We start from the raw sequence: 12795 nt of genomic DNA on the forward strand, positions 1-12795 counted from the left end.
TCAGATTGAAGTAGATGTTTGTATTTAATTACCCTCTGTGGTCAGCTACAGAATCTAACTTAGAAAACATTTCTAGTGGTTTTGATTGGTTCTCTTTTTCCTCGGGGAAGGAAGCATGGGCTTTACTCTGCATTTCATAGACTGCACCGCATAATGAGGGTCTGGTCCCTGACTAGCACTTTTGTTTGGCTCAGCTCAAGTAAAGCAATACTCTGCTACACTTTCTTAGATAAAGCAAGGCATGCAGGCAACATAAAAGTGCTAGCAGCCTTCGTCGCCAGAAAAAAGAAATGATCATATTTAGCAGTGCTGTTCACAGAGAGATTAAACTCAGGCTGGATGGAGAGAAGCTGTGTAGATAATTTGAAATAGATTCCAAGGGTGAATTACTGCTTGGCTGTCTTCCTCACCTCCTCGGTTCTCAGATTTGTGTGCCAACAAACATTTTAAGATAACTCTGCTCTGTTTGCTGCTTGAATTGTCTAGCTGTTTAACAGGCTCTTCAGATAAACAAGGGATAATCTCAGGATTTTGCTCAACAAAGGTTGCTTTGTGCAAATTTTAAAAATTCTGAATAGGTTGTTGTATAGGACCTGGTCTTGAGCTCCTTTTTAGTTGTGGATACTTTCAAGGGAGCAAGTGGTTGCACAATTCTAGTTTCAGTAAGTAAATGGTCGATAAATGATAATCATTATCACCACCAAGTATTTTTCCTTTTTTTTTTTTTTTTTTTTTAAATGTTTGGGGGAAAAAAAAGGGGGGAGGGAGGACACATTGGTGGCACTGAACAAGACCATTCTTGTCCAAGAAATCGATGACCGAAGACATACAAGTAAAAATGTGGTTAAGAGAACAGGTGGAAAACTGCAGAGACCGTTTATTTAACAAATCAGTGCTTCTCTACACAGACCCTTAAGCCCTGCCACTGCCTGACCAGCACACCCCGAGCCAGGCCAGGGGAACGCAGGAGGCGATACTGCACTTCAGAAGGCCACACAGCAGCCGCCGGCCCAGGCAGCCTCTTCCAGCAAGGGGCAGGGTCGGCGGCTCGCCCTCAGGGTCCCTCCAGCCCGGAGGCGAAACTGTCTCCGAAGAGCGGCTCGACCCCAGCGCGTGGCCGCCCTCCCCTCAGCTCTCGCTGCCCGCCGCTCCCCTAGACTGTCGCGCGGCGCAGCGCTTCCGGCCTCTCCAGCCGCCATCTCTATCGTCGTTCCGCCCGCTGCGGCTTCCCCGCGTGCAGACGCAGCAAGCTTGAGGGGGACGAAGCGGCGGCGGCGACGAAACCGGGAGCGGGAGGAGACGGGTGCGCTGCCTTGTGGGGAGTTTCTCCAAACAAAATCGGGTGGAGAGCTGGCAGCACCCCACGGCCACCGTGTGACGCAGCCGCATGCCCAGCCGGCAGCGCGGGCTCCCTGCTGGGCGTTCCGGGGTGAATGTCACCCCGTCCTCCCTAAGGGGCGGAGACTGCCATGGAGGAGGCGGAGAGAGCCGACGGGAGCCCCGGCGCAACCCACCGCCCTGCGTCCCCCCGGGCGCCGGCGGGGCAAGGCTGCGCTGTCCAGGTGGTACGTGTCAGGCCCGAGGCTCGGGCGGGGAGGGGACGTCTGGGCGGGCGGCTAGCGGCGGATCTGGGGACTCAAGTCCTGAGCGGCTGCGGCGCTCGAGCCGAGCTCCTCCTGTTCCTGCGTGAACTACCTGTTAAACATTTCACATGCTGCCGGTTTTGCTATATGTAGTAATTAATTTTGCAGTGAAGCCAGGAGCTGTTAGCTTCAGCTTCGTGACGGCAAAACCACCTTACTAAAATCACCTAAAATATCTCCAAGTCTTACTCTAGAACGTGTGCAGTTCAGGGAAAACCAAGTAGTGTAACAATGCTCAAGTCCAGATCTGGTTCATAGTTCTGTACTTCAACTCTTGCACGTGGCTCTTAGGCCATGAAAATGCTCCTCTGTTGGATTCTGCTATAAAATGGTAATTTTAACTCAGTTGTCAGTTGGTCTTGTCATGACAAGATTACATTACTTGTTTGCAAATTATGTCCCTGTGTTGTCTCAAAATTACTTTCAAAGATCTTTATGCGTATTTCTGTGGTTCAGTGTTATGGTGGCAGTCCAAATGTATGAAAGGCTGCTGCAAAGAGAACAAGGATAATAATCTCTGCTGGGATCTTGAGATACTTGTTAGCATAAACTGAAGCAAAGGACTTCAGGTATTGGGAAAGGTATTACAGATCTCCCTAGTGCCTGATTTCAGAAATTGCTTTAGCAGGGTTGGTGTTTCAGTCCCTGGAGATGACAGTTTGCCACCATTCATACTGCTGTAGTTGATCTTGTTTTGGGACAGGAGAAATTGACATGGTCTTGAGTTTGTTACCAGCTGGTTGGTGTTTTAACTGGGAATCTGCACCTATATGTTAAACAATGCCCTAGCGCATGTCTTTTTCCTCTTTAAATTAACCAAGGAGATTGAAGTATTCTGGTTTAGTCATGTGATGATAACTGGCACTGTATTTTTAAGATGCATGTTTTGTGCAAGCTTCATAAGGATCTGGGGCTTGCCGACATACATTGGGAATCTTGTTTGATGTTTGGTTTTTCTTTTGTAGTCTGTCATTGTGCCTGTTCACAATAGTGAATGCTGGTTAGATGAGTGCCTGAAGTCAGTTTGGGAACAAGATTTTAAAGAAACCATGGAGCTGTCAGTTTTTAATGATGCCAGTAAGGTATGTTTCAGACGTTATTTCAATTACTGCTCAAGTAAACACTGCCTCCAATAGGAATTTTTGTTTTGGACTTGTGTTTGGTTCTTCATTGTACAAGTTCAAACTAGCTGTATCCATGTCATCATTTCTCTAGGATGGTTCAGCTGAAATAATTGAGAAATGGAAGATCAAGCTGGAAGATGCTGGTGTTCCAGTAATCATTGGTAGTAATGATTCCTCTGAACCTCGAGGCGGTAGGTATCTCAATAGTGATTTTTTTTGAGGATTAGGTTGTTTGAAAAATGTCTTTGTAGCCACTTGGTTTGCAATGGAAAAAAACATATTGTCTTCCAGAGTTCTCTGTTCTAAACTCTTTCCACTTCAGAATTTCACCCTGCTGGCTTTGTCTCTGTAGAATTTATGTGTCCAGGAAAGATGGACTTGGCTTAACACTTGTGCTCTACTCTGCAAAAGAATTTTGTTTAATTGTAATATACACAACGTTGTTAATGCTTACAATCTTACTGTGGCTTTCTGATATCAGCAGATGGGTTTTAAGCAAAAAAAAATACAAACCCAAATTTCTTACATAAAGATTATAAAAAGTAAACACATATCTTTCAGTATTGTAGGATCAACCCTGAAATAGAACTGAATACATTTTTACGTCCTTTTGATGATCAGGTTAAAACAGAGGTTTCAGAAAAGCTTTGATGTGAGCTAAAATTCTCACCAACTGCCTAATTATTTACACAAGGGGCTAAACCAGTATGTTCAGTGAGCTACCAGATAGGCCTATAGTGTGATTTCCTATTGATTTACATGCTAATATTATTTTTACCCATTGGAGGAGATAACAGACAAATCTATCTAATAGTTTTTCATTTGCTTGTGTAGGTTGCTTAATGTGTAGGGTTTTTTAGCAGACAAGCTTGCTAATATGTAAAATAGAAATATCAGTACGTTGCTCTTTGAAGAAGCTGGTTTTGAATGGCATTGAAGTTAGAAGATGATGTCTGTGTTCAGAAGGAGAACCACAGGACAGAGCAAGCAGAACGATGTGCTCACATTCTACATGGGAGCTCTATAATGTTCAATTCGGGATTTTGTGACAGTGAGTAACAGGTAGCAATTGATAGAAAACTGTTTCCAAATGTGTGTATTTCATTTCACTTGTGTTTTGGAAACACTGTAACAAAATCCTGTCAGTTTCTGTTTTTCAACAAAATATGTTGTTTGTAACTGGAAAGAAGGTTGGGCTTCTTACAGTCTCCTCAAAATCTTCTTGTAAAACAGCCCAGTTCTGTTTCAGGCAGCTTAATTTTTTCATCTTGTTGAAACGTGAATAAATTGGAGTTTGTCCACTGCATTCATCTGCAGCTTGTGTAGGCTTCTGGCTTTATTTACTGTCACTTCTTTTGACTACAGACTTCTTTAAAGCTGTTTTTTAAACAGTTGTCAGACCTGCAGTACTGAAGTAACACAGCATAACTGTTACTATAAATATTTTTAGTATTTTAATATCTCTAGTATGAACTGGTGGTGTTTTGACAGTGCAGCTTGTAATATTAGCATTATTGAGCTGGTGATGACAAAAGACAGACAAGGTTTCTGGAGGGATTTTTTCTCTTTTGGACAACTGATGAAGCTAGAGTTGAGCAATGCCAAGAATTGCTTGCATTCCTGGAAATTTACCTTTTTTTTTGCTTTGCCTCAACTATTGGGTGATCAATTTCCTTTCAGATCTTAATTGTCTTACTAGTTGATGATTTAGATACTAAATAGGTTGCAGTTTCTCAGCCAAAGAATAATACCAGAGATTGTTAATTACAGTACTTAAGAAACTTGGCTAGGAATGTTTTATTATTACTATCTTGTTATAGCATGCATTTTTCACATTTATAGAACATTTTCTGTGCATAAATTCTTGTTTCTAATAGAGTGTTGCATTAATTGTGTGTAAACTAGTTTTTCATTTGGAAGAAAACAGAGTTGCAGTGTTTTGACGTTAATTTCTGTTAGAGTTCCAAAAGTCAGTTCACCTTTGCACTTCAGGAAACTGAACCTAAAACTAAGTTTGAGTTGTGAACCACAAGGAGTGTTTTGTGCCATTGAGAGTATGTCAGATTATTTTTTGTTTGAAGATGCATTTATCAGTGTTGGGATGGCTGAAACCTGAACAAATCTTTTATAGATTGGGGATGGGAGATGCAGCTGTGAGCATTGTTTTAAATAATAGTATGAAATGCTTAGTTCCTTTAAAAATACAAACCCAAACTTATTCATGAGGAAGTCACTCTCAGGTCATCATTAAAACGAGGACATCTTTTCTTCATGGTTGTTACATTTTAGGAGCAGGTTACTTGAAATCCATAGTATTTGTTTGCTTTCAGTGATTTACTTTTATTATGTTAAGGGCTAGTTACAACTGTAAGGAGTCTTTCCTTTAAAAGAAGATGCTTTAGTACAGAAACAATGTACTAGTCAGGCTTCACATCTTCAACTATTTACACAAGATTAGGATTTATTTCTGATTCTTTTCTAGCATGTAAAAGAAAGGGGGGGGAACCTAGAAAAAAGAAAGGGTCACTTGCCTAAAAAAAGGAAAGCTTTTTCTTTCCAAGAGTGAGGAATGTTAATATCTCACTGAGGCTTAAGTTTTTAAGGCTGTAACCATGGTAACAGGCTCTTTTCACCAAGTAAGCAGGCCTTACAAAACTCAGAGACCTGGCACAAACATTTGATTTTGTTCAGTGGAGTAATATTAAAGAAAATATTTCACTCATGCCAAACACAGATTTGTCATGGTGAAACAATTTTTAGTATCTAGTTTCTTCTGTGGGGAGTTAGAGCTCCCTTATTAATATTTTAAAAAATACATGTATTTTCTTCTCTCTCTTAAAAACAAAAACAGAACAAAACAAAAAGTTGGTATATGTACAGCTTCAGGATAGTTTCTGTTTTAATCTCAGAAATTCTTTTTTCTTAGCAAATATTAAATATTTCATGATTTGACTTTAAGTGTTTATTTGAAAATGGGATCTAAAATATTTCTGCAAGTTCACAAAGTAATGTAATTGCCACTTTGTAGTTGCCTTTGAGTCTCCTTTACTTTTTCCCTGCATTATTAATTCTTAGTACTTCCTTATTTTCTGCTGAAAGTTTTTGAAATGTTGGGGTCTACTAATGGCAGCACTGAAAGATAAGTATGGGCTGCTTTACAGCTGGCAAAGGTGTGTGAGAGTATTGATCTGACTGATCTTGGGCAAGTTTAGTTCTATTCTGTTCTTCTACTTCTTGCTTTTGTAGGGACCTTCACAGTATTGGGGTTTTGCTTGTTTGGCATGTCCAGACCTGCTAACTTGCATCAGTTGTTTCCCAGTAGAACTGCTCATGCCAGGATTCAGCTCTGCTGTTGTGGTAGCTGCTGACTTTGCCAGCGGCTTTTTTACTGCCAGTAGAAAGGAGAATGAGAGTAGCTGTACTTGTTAGATTAGATATTCATTTGTGTATGGAAAGTATTATGCAAATACACTCTAAGATCATAAGTTCAAGAAATCCACGATGAAGAGAAGTTAAGGTGAGGATTAAAATACTCAAAACACAATAGAAAAGAATAACACTGTAATAAGGAAGAGCCTTTATTAGTAGTGCTCTGTTGACATAATGTTCCTTTGAGGCAAGAAGAAATGCAGTCATAAGTCTTGTTCTGTGCTTGGACAACTCAGCCAAATAGCCAAGGAGCATGTGCATTAAAACTGCATGAACCTTTGAGCCCAGTTAAATTTGTTTCCTGAGCATATTTAAATCTGCATTACATAAAAAGAGTAGAGAATTACAGAAGTCTGCTTTTTTTTCAAATGCACAATCAGGAACTGTAGAGATAATATTTAAAATTATTCCTGCTGCACTTCATGGTGGAATTTTCGCGCTTTAGGTTTCCAGTTTTCCTGTTAAATAAAAACCTCACAGTACTGCACATCATTGGGTTTGAATGTCAGGCCAGTCTTGCTGGATTCCCTGATTTGGTTCTGTAAATACTCTAAACAAAGCTTTAATGTAGGATTTGTGACTAAGTGGAATTCACGTAGCATTTTCAGAATAGCACAGGATAGAGCATGACCTTTCCTCACAGTGCTGTCCAGGAGAAGAATTCATAGAGCAGAATGTTCTTAGGTAGACTTTGTCTACATACAAACAGGTAAGTAACCCTACCTGCATCTTACTGATGGTTGCTGCAGTCTCATCCTTACCCTTGGCTGTGTATTCCTGCTTTCCTCTTTTTGTTTTTTCTTTTTCTTTGTTTTGTTTTGTTTGACCCACCAATGCTGTCATCTGCCTCAGAAATTAAGCTGACAGAAATAGTTTTCTTCTGGTTCAACTTCCTGAAATGTCTTGGTAAAAGATTCAACGAGCATCAGGGGGTCAGAAACCAAAAGACACTAGATGCCAACACAGTAATTTGACTGTATTTATATTTCAGTGTGGTCTTCCATAACATGGTATGGTGTAAATAAGCCAGGTTCATGCTTATGTATACATCCTTCTGCTTTGGCTCCCCTCTGCATTACATAAATGGTGCATAAAAGTTTTGTATTTCCATACTTGCGTAACAAGCATAAAGGAGCAGAACTCTTCTTTTGGAGTCCTTCTGGGGACCTGGTCTTGTTCTTTCTTTGCCTTGTTATCATTTGGTACTATTTGTTATGACTTAAGAGATGAAACTACATACAAGCAAGGGTTCCCAGCAGCTGCTCATTGTTGAGGGGTTGGGCTAAGTGACCTTGAAAGTTCATTCCAACCCAAACCACTCTGTGATGCTACACAGTAGGTATTGGATGTGAAACCTAGGGTGCTGGATTCTTAAAGATCTGTACTACATGTTATGTTCTTGTGGAGGGCTAGCAAAAACAGTCTGATTCTGCTTGGTGGTAGAAGTCTAACACATAAAACTGAGAAGATGACTGAAATAGACTTACTACTTAAATATCTACAGATTTCCCCATTTTAAATATGGAAAAATAGTGTCCCTTACTTGAGACAAATTTTCTTAGTTCTTTTTATTTCTTCCTGACTGCACTAAGATTAAAAAAGATAGAAAGGTAAAAAGTGCCATGTAATTTTATCTTTCCTTTTTCAACAGTTGGATATGCTAAAAATCAAGCAGTCATTCAGAGCTCAGGAACCTATCTCTGCTTTCTGGATTCAGTAAGTTAATGTATTTTGTCTGACTTTATTTTGCCAATAATTTTTTTCTGTTTTTCATGTAGCTGTTGGTTTGCCTTAAAGATGAGCTGTTTAAAGGTGGTTGGGCTGTAAGAATGCAGGTTACCATTTATAGCTGTAAAGTTGTTTTTCAGCTTGTAGAAAGCCTACAGCCTTACATCGTTCTTTGATCCTATAGGATTTCACAAGCTATTGTGAGCAGGGTTGGGCAATGTGGGTATTTAGGTGTTTTCAGGATCTTTCTTTCCCACATTCTTCAGAAAATTATATTGATGAGAAACTAAGAGCTAATCTACAGGCTTTTTGATGCAAAATAGGAGAGGTCTCTCCTTCCATCTTGAAATTTTTTTCCTGTCCTTTGTTGGATACCCTCTGTGGAGGCATTCAGCTCACTAACTCACAGATAACTATCTGACTTCATTCAGCTTAATATTCAGTGAAGGGTTTCACAAATGTGCATAGCTGATCCGAGGAATGGTGCCATGTGGCTAAGATCAGGCAGGAAGAGCAGGACCTTTAAGGCTCACTGATCTTATGTAATTTCACCTGAAGATTGATTCTTTCCTCCGAATTGGAGCTGAACTGTGGTTTAGTGTAGTACTGGGATGAACTGGCGGCTGAAAGGGTAGATTTTCAGGTAGGATTGAAATTAATGTTGTGATTGCCCGTGCTCCTTAGAAAGTGTTGTGAGAGCAAGGTTATAAACTCTACAGCCTTATAACCACACAGCTTTTAATTTGGGTCACTTTTCAGTTTGGAAATTCCATTTGTGGTATCAACTACATAGAAGGATTTTTTTGTTTGTTTCTTTGTTTGTTCAAATTTTGTAAACTCCTCAGTGTCCTGTTGGCAAGACGGTGTTAAGTGTTGGGATTTTGTTTTTCTGACCCAAGGCAATGCAGAAATTTCTTGTGTTACCATTTAAGAAATTGAGTATTGCAGGTAACTTTCCTGGCCTTTATTCTTGCTATAATTAAGCTATTACTGTATTTAGCAGCACACCATGACTTTTAAAATGAGTGTATTTGAATTTATCCTGCCTCCCCTTCAAGAGTTTGTTGGTTTGGGGCGGTGGTTTGTTTGTTTTGCGGACTGGATTTCCCATAAGTCTCTGGATGTAAGTTTATGGGGGGTAAAGCTTTGAAATGCAGTATGTGATACAAATTGGTATATATGGGTATTTCAGTAAAAGCCCTTTGAACATCCACTGAATACACAGAACTCACAATCACATCTACAAATCAGCAGTGTTTGGAAAGGTCAGTTTCTCATCCATTGAAAAAGAAGTATTTCATATCCAGTACTGAGTGTCAGTTTCTGTTTCATGAACAAATTATTTTGAGGAAGTATGAACACAAAATCTGCTCTGTTTTTGATCACCTGACTCACCAGATTTTGACAGAGTGTAGGGACATCAAACATGATGCCATGATGTAACTGGAGTGCTGCCAGCTTTGTTAAGCTGAATGAACTCAGGATGTTGTTCTTTTTGCTTTACATCAGGTAGATACATACAAATGCAGTTTAATTTATATGAATGATTCCATGGATTTAACTCTCCTGTATTGTAAGGCTGTTTACATGCCTAAAATGGAAAAAAGAGAAATCAGATCTTACTTAGGATTTGCAGCATTCGAATATTGCAGGCTTGAGCAGATACCATGTTGTACGAGGCATCATAGGGAGTACACAGGATGAGTTATGTATGTACTTGTGTTGGCTGAATTTAGCTGAGTCCATGAGTTACCATGAGTGAAAAATTAATCCATTATTGTCTTGTCCCATGGAGCTTCATATTTTCTGTCTTAAATCTGATTAATTTACTGAAATAAATTTTGGGTTAGTCTTGCAATCCAGACAGATCCAGGTGTTTGGAGATAGCTGGCAGTAACTAGAAAATTTGGTTCTTTAAATTAAATTAATCACAGTCTAACTAAGGTTGGAAGAGACCTCGAGGATCATCGAGTCCAACCTATAAACACAGACCCCATGACTAGAATATTTTTATAGAGAGCTCTTCAGAACTCTTAAATTGTAATTTATCTTATGGTGTTTTTACACTGTGCCTCTTCATGCTGCTTTGTTGGTTCTATTTGCTGACTGGATAACAAAACATCAGGGAAACAAATTGCAGCTGTTGAGGAATGTAACAGGTGATGAAATTGGATTTCTTCAATATTATCATTAGCATACATTTATATTTAGTATAACTAAGACCTACTTGAAGTGGTTTGAGAATTTTATGACTTACAGTGTGGATAAGCTTGGAAGAAGCTACCAGGATTTTCTGTTCTACATGTTTCTATTCCTGCTATTGAGCCAGATCCTTCATAACAGAAGGCGTTCTGAACCATCAGAAGCGTAATCTCAATACAAAAGAAATATTGAATGAGTGGTATTACTCACATTTTTTTTCTACTGTCTCTCCTCAGGACTGTGATTATTTTTTTATTTGTTTTGGTTTTTTTTCCCTGAAAACAGATAATAGGAAATAAAATGAGTGTGGAAACTGCTACAAATCTAAAAATTGCTCAATATTTTGGCTGTGGTTAGTAAATGTTGTGTGATAATAGCTGAGACAGATGTGGCCAGCTGTTTAACAATTCTGTTTCTACACTCCACCTACCTTCTTTATTTCAGTCACCAGTCCAGTATCGAGCTCTCTAGGAAGGAATGTTGATATCAGCCTTTTGGAATGCACTGCAGTAATGCCAGGGAACTGACCTTCAGAAGTGCAGCCCTAATTCATGTTTGATATAGGTGGAAGTGAGGAGAAATGGGACTGAGTCAGTTATTTCAGTACATTTCATATAGGTGGAGAAATACTCCCTGTGCATTTGTATCACATCAGAAATGATTTTATGATTCTGTGAATGTGCAAATATATTTGGAAGCACCTTTGGGAGCACTGGCTCCAGAGAGACTGTTTTGCTTGCCATTCCAGCTGGAGTCAAGCTGCTTGTGTTATGTCTCTCAACACAGATTTGTGAGGACAACAAATTGAGAAGAAATGTGGAAAAAAAGGTTACAGAGCTCAGAACTGTCAGAATTTGATCAGCCTATTCTAGTATGAAGTGGCAGCTGTTTGACTAATAGCTATTATGGGGGGGGTTTGCTGTGGTTGTTGTTACAGATTTTGCCTCTAAGCTACTGAGGCATTTTTCCCACCAGGAAAACAAGTAGAAAAATCGAAGACATTTAACAAGCTGTTCATATTTAACATTTATTGTCTTCGAAAATCTTGGTTGTAACAACAATAGAATGAACTAATTATGCAAACACTGTTAGCTTTACTCTTCACATTGCCTGCAGTTACGACTTTATCTGCCAGTTGCATTGTATTGTAACCTTAGTTTGGCACTTCTCTGGGGTGGTTCCCATCTTTGTTATAATCATTTGCTCAGTTGTATCACAGTGGGATTCTCACACTAAAAATTCCTTTTTCTGCTTCGAACTGCCATTTTCATTGACATTCACTTGAACATGTCTGTGCTTGTATAAAACTCTGTTTCTTTAAAAAGGAACATGCTTTCATTTTGTCCTAACACTCTGTGTAGTTTCCCATTATTTCAGGTTTAATCAAAGTGTTGTTGGAGGGCTCCTTCCTGTTAAAGAAGAAATATGAAATGTGTCCTTTTTTGACCTGCAGCCCAGTCAGAATGGCTTGAGTGCTTGACACATTTGTTTAGTCTTTTCAAAGGCTCTGTTGGCAATGTATCACTGTTACTGAGATTTCTAGCAAGTTCAAAGATGTCACTCTAAACTGTGTTGCCACAGTGTCGCTGCTTGTACTTGAAAATGACAAAGGGAAACAGTTAAGTTTTATTCCCCAGAAGTGAGAGTGGACCACCACAACTGGCATTCCCATGTTTGAATTGGCAGCTGCTGACCTGTGCCTTTCTGTTGTGAGATTTGTTTGTATGATTTGAATTTGGAATGTTAATTCTTAATTGGTGTGAAATTGCATGCTCTTCTTGAGTTTCAAGTTCAAAAACACTTCATTGAGAGGGTATTCATAAAAGTTTGGAAGAAGTTGGTTGGACCTTAGCTAGCCAGACTTGGTAGATGTTTCAGAGACTTAAGCCTTCAAGAGAACTTTTAATTTGCTGAACAAGTGCACCAAGGTGCTGCAGCAGCAAAAATGTCCTGATCAATTAATAGTGATGTTGCATTAAAAGATTCTATTGATGGAAGGTACTAGTCATTCAGACGCATAAGAACTTCATGTCTGTCTTCCCATGCAGACCATTTTGTTGCCGTGCTCAAGAAATGAAAGGTGATTAGTAAAGCCAGCTTCTGAAACTCTGAAGTGTTTTCTTTGTTGCCTCTTTCTTTCTCAATTCAATTCAGAAGCAGAAACACAAAAGTATTGGTTTTTCCTATGATCTTGTCTGTACTGACAGATCTTGTTCTGCTCAGGTGAATTCTGTGTGGCCTTTAGAGTGCAGGATTCTGAAGGGTTTGGTAGTGTGGGGTTTCTTTAAGAACCCATCTTCTGGAAAATTACCTCCCATCAGGGTATTTGCTTTGGCAATGCTGTTGGCAGGCCAGGTTTTGGAGGTCCCAGGCCTTTTACTTCCCTGCTTCAAGGAGCTGAACTGAACAATAGCAAAGAAAGATTTTTTCACTCTTGTCTGAGCAGGTGCAGGATAAATGAATGACCGTTTGATGGACTGAAAGACTTTGGAGAAGCCATATTGTTTCTCAGTGAGTGAAACATTCCTCCTGGTGTTGCTACAGGTTGTATTTGGAAAAGCATGTGATTCTGAGTTGGTAATGTGAGCTTGAGAAAGCACTTCAGTACTGAGCTGCAATTAGCGTGAACTTGTCCTTGGTTTTAAAAAGTAGATGTGTTTTGTACAGTG

General features: G+C 39.5%; 1 protein-coding gene across 3 annotated transcripts in view; it reads left to right on the top strand.

Moving 5' to 3' along the window:
• Positions 1-1082: 1082 nt before the first annotated feature.
• Positions 1083-12795, top strand: part of B3GNTL1 (UDP-GlcNAc:betaGal beta-1,3-N-acetylglucosaminyltransferase like 1) — a 116810-nt gene continuing 105097 nt past the window's right edge. For 2 of the 3 annotated variants that reach the window (XR_010988894.1, XM_068151389.1), the window contains exons 1-4: positions 1084-1565; positions 2609-2725; positions 2859-2958; positions 7848-7912. Coding sequence is in view for 2 of the 3 variants with exons in the window: in XM_068151389.1 (XP_068007490.1) it covers positions 1470-1565; positions 2609-2725; positions 2859-2958; positions 7848-7912 (378 nt within the window). In the remaining variant the exon portion in view is untranslated. Of the gene's footprint in view, positions 1566-2608; positions 2726-2858; positions 2959-7847; positions 7913-12795 lie in introns of all 3 variants that reach the window. The other variant, XM_068151390.1, reaches the window with a different exon arrangement.

The sequence above is a fragment of the Melanerpes formicivorus genome, unplaced genomic scaffold (assembly GCF_026170545.1).
Source record: "Melanerpes formicivorus ecotype bairdi unplaced genomic scaffold, bMelFor1.0.p_v2 SCAF_21, whole genome shotgun sequence".
NCBI classification, from domain to species: domain Eukaryota; kingdom Metazoa; phylum Chordata; class Aves; order Piciformes; family Picidae; genus Melanerpes; species Melanerpes formicivorus.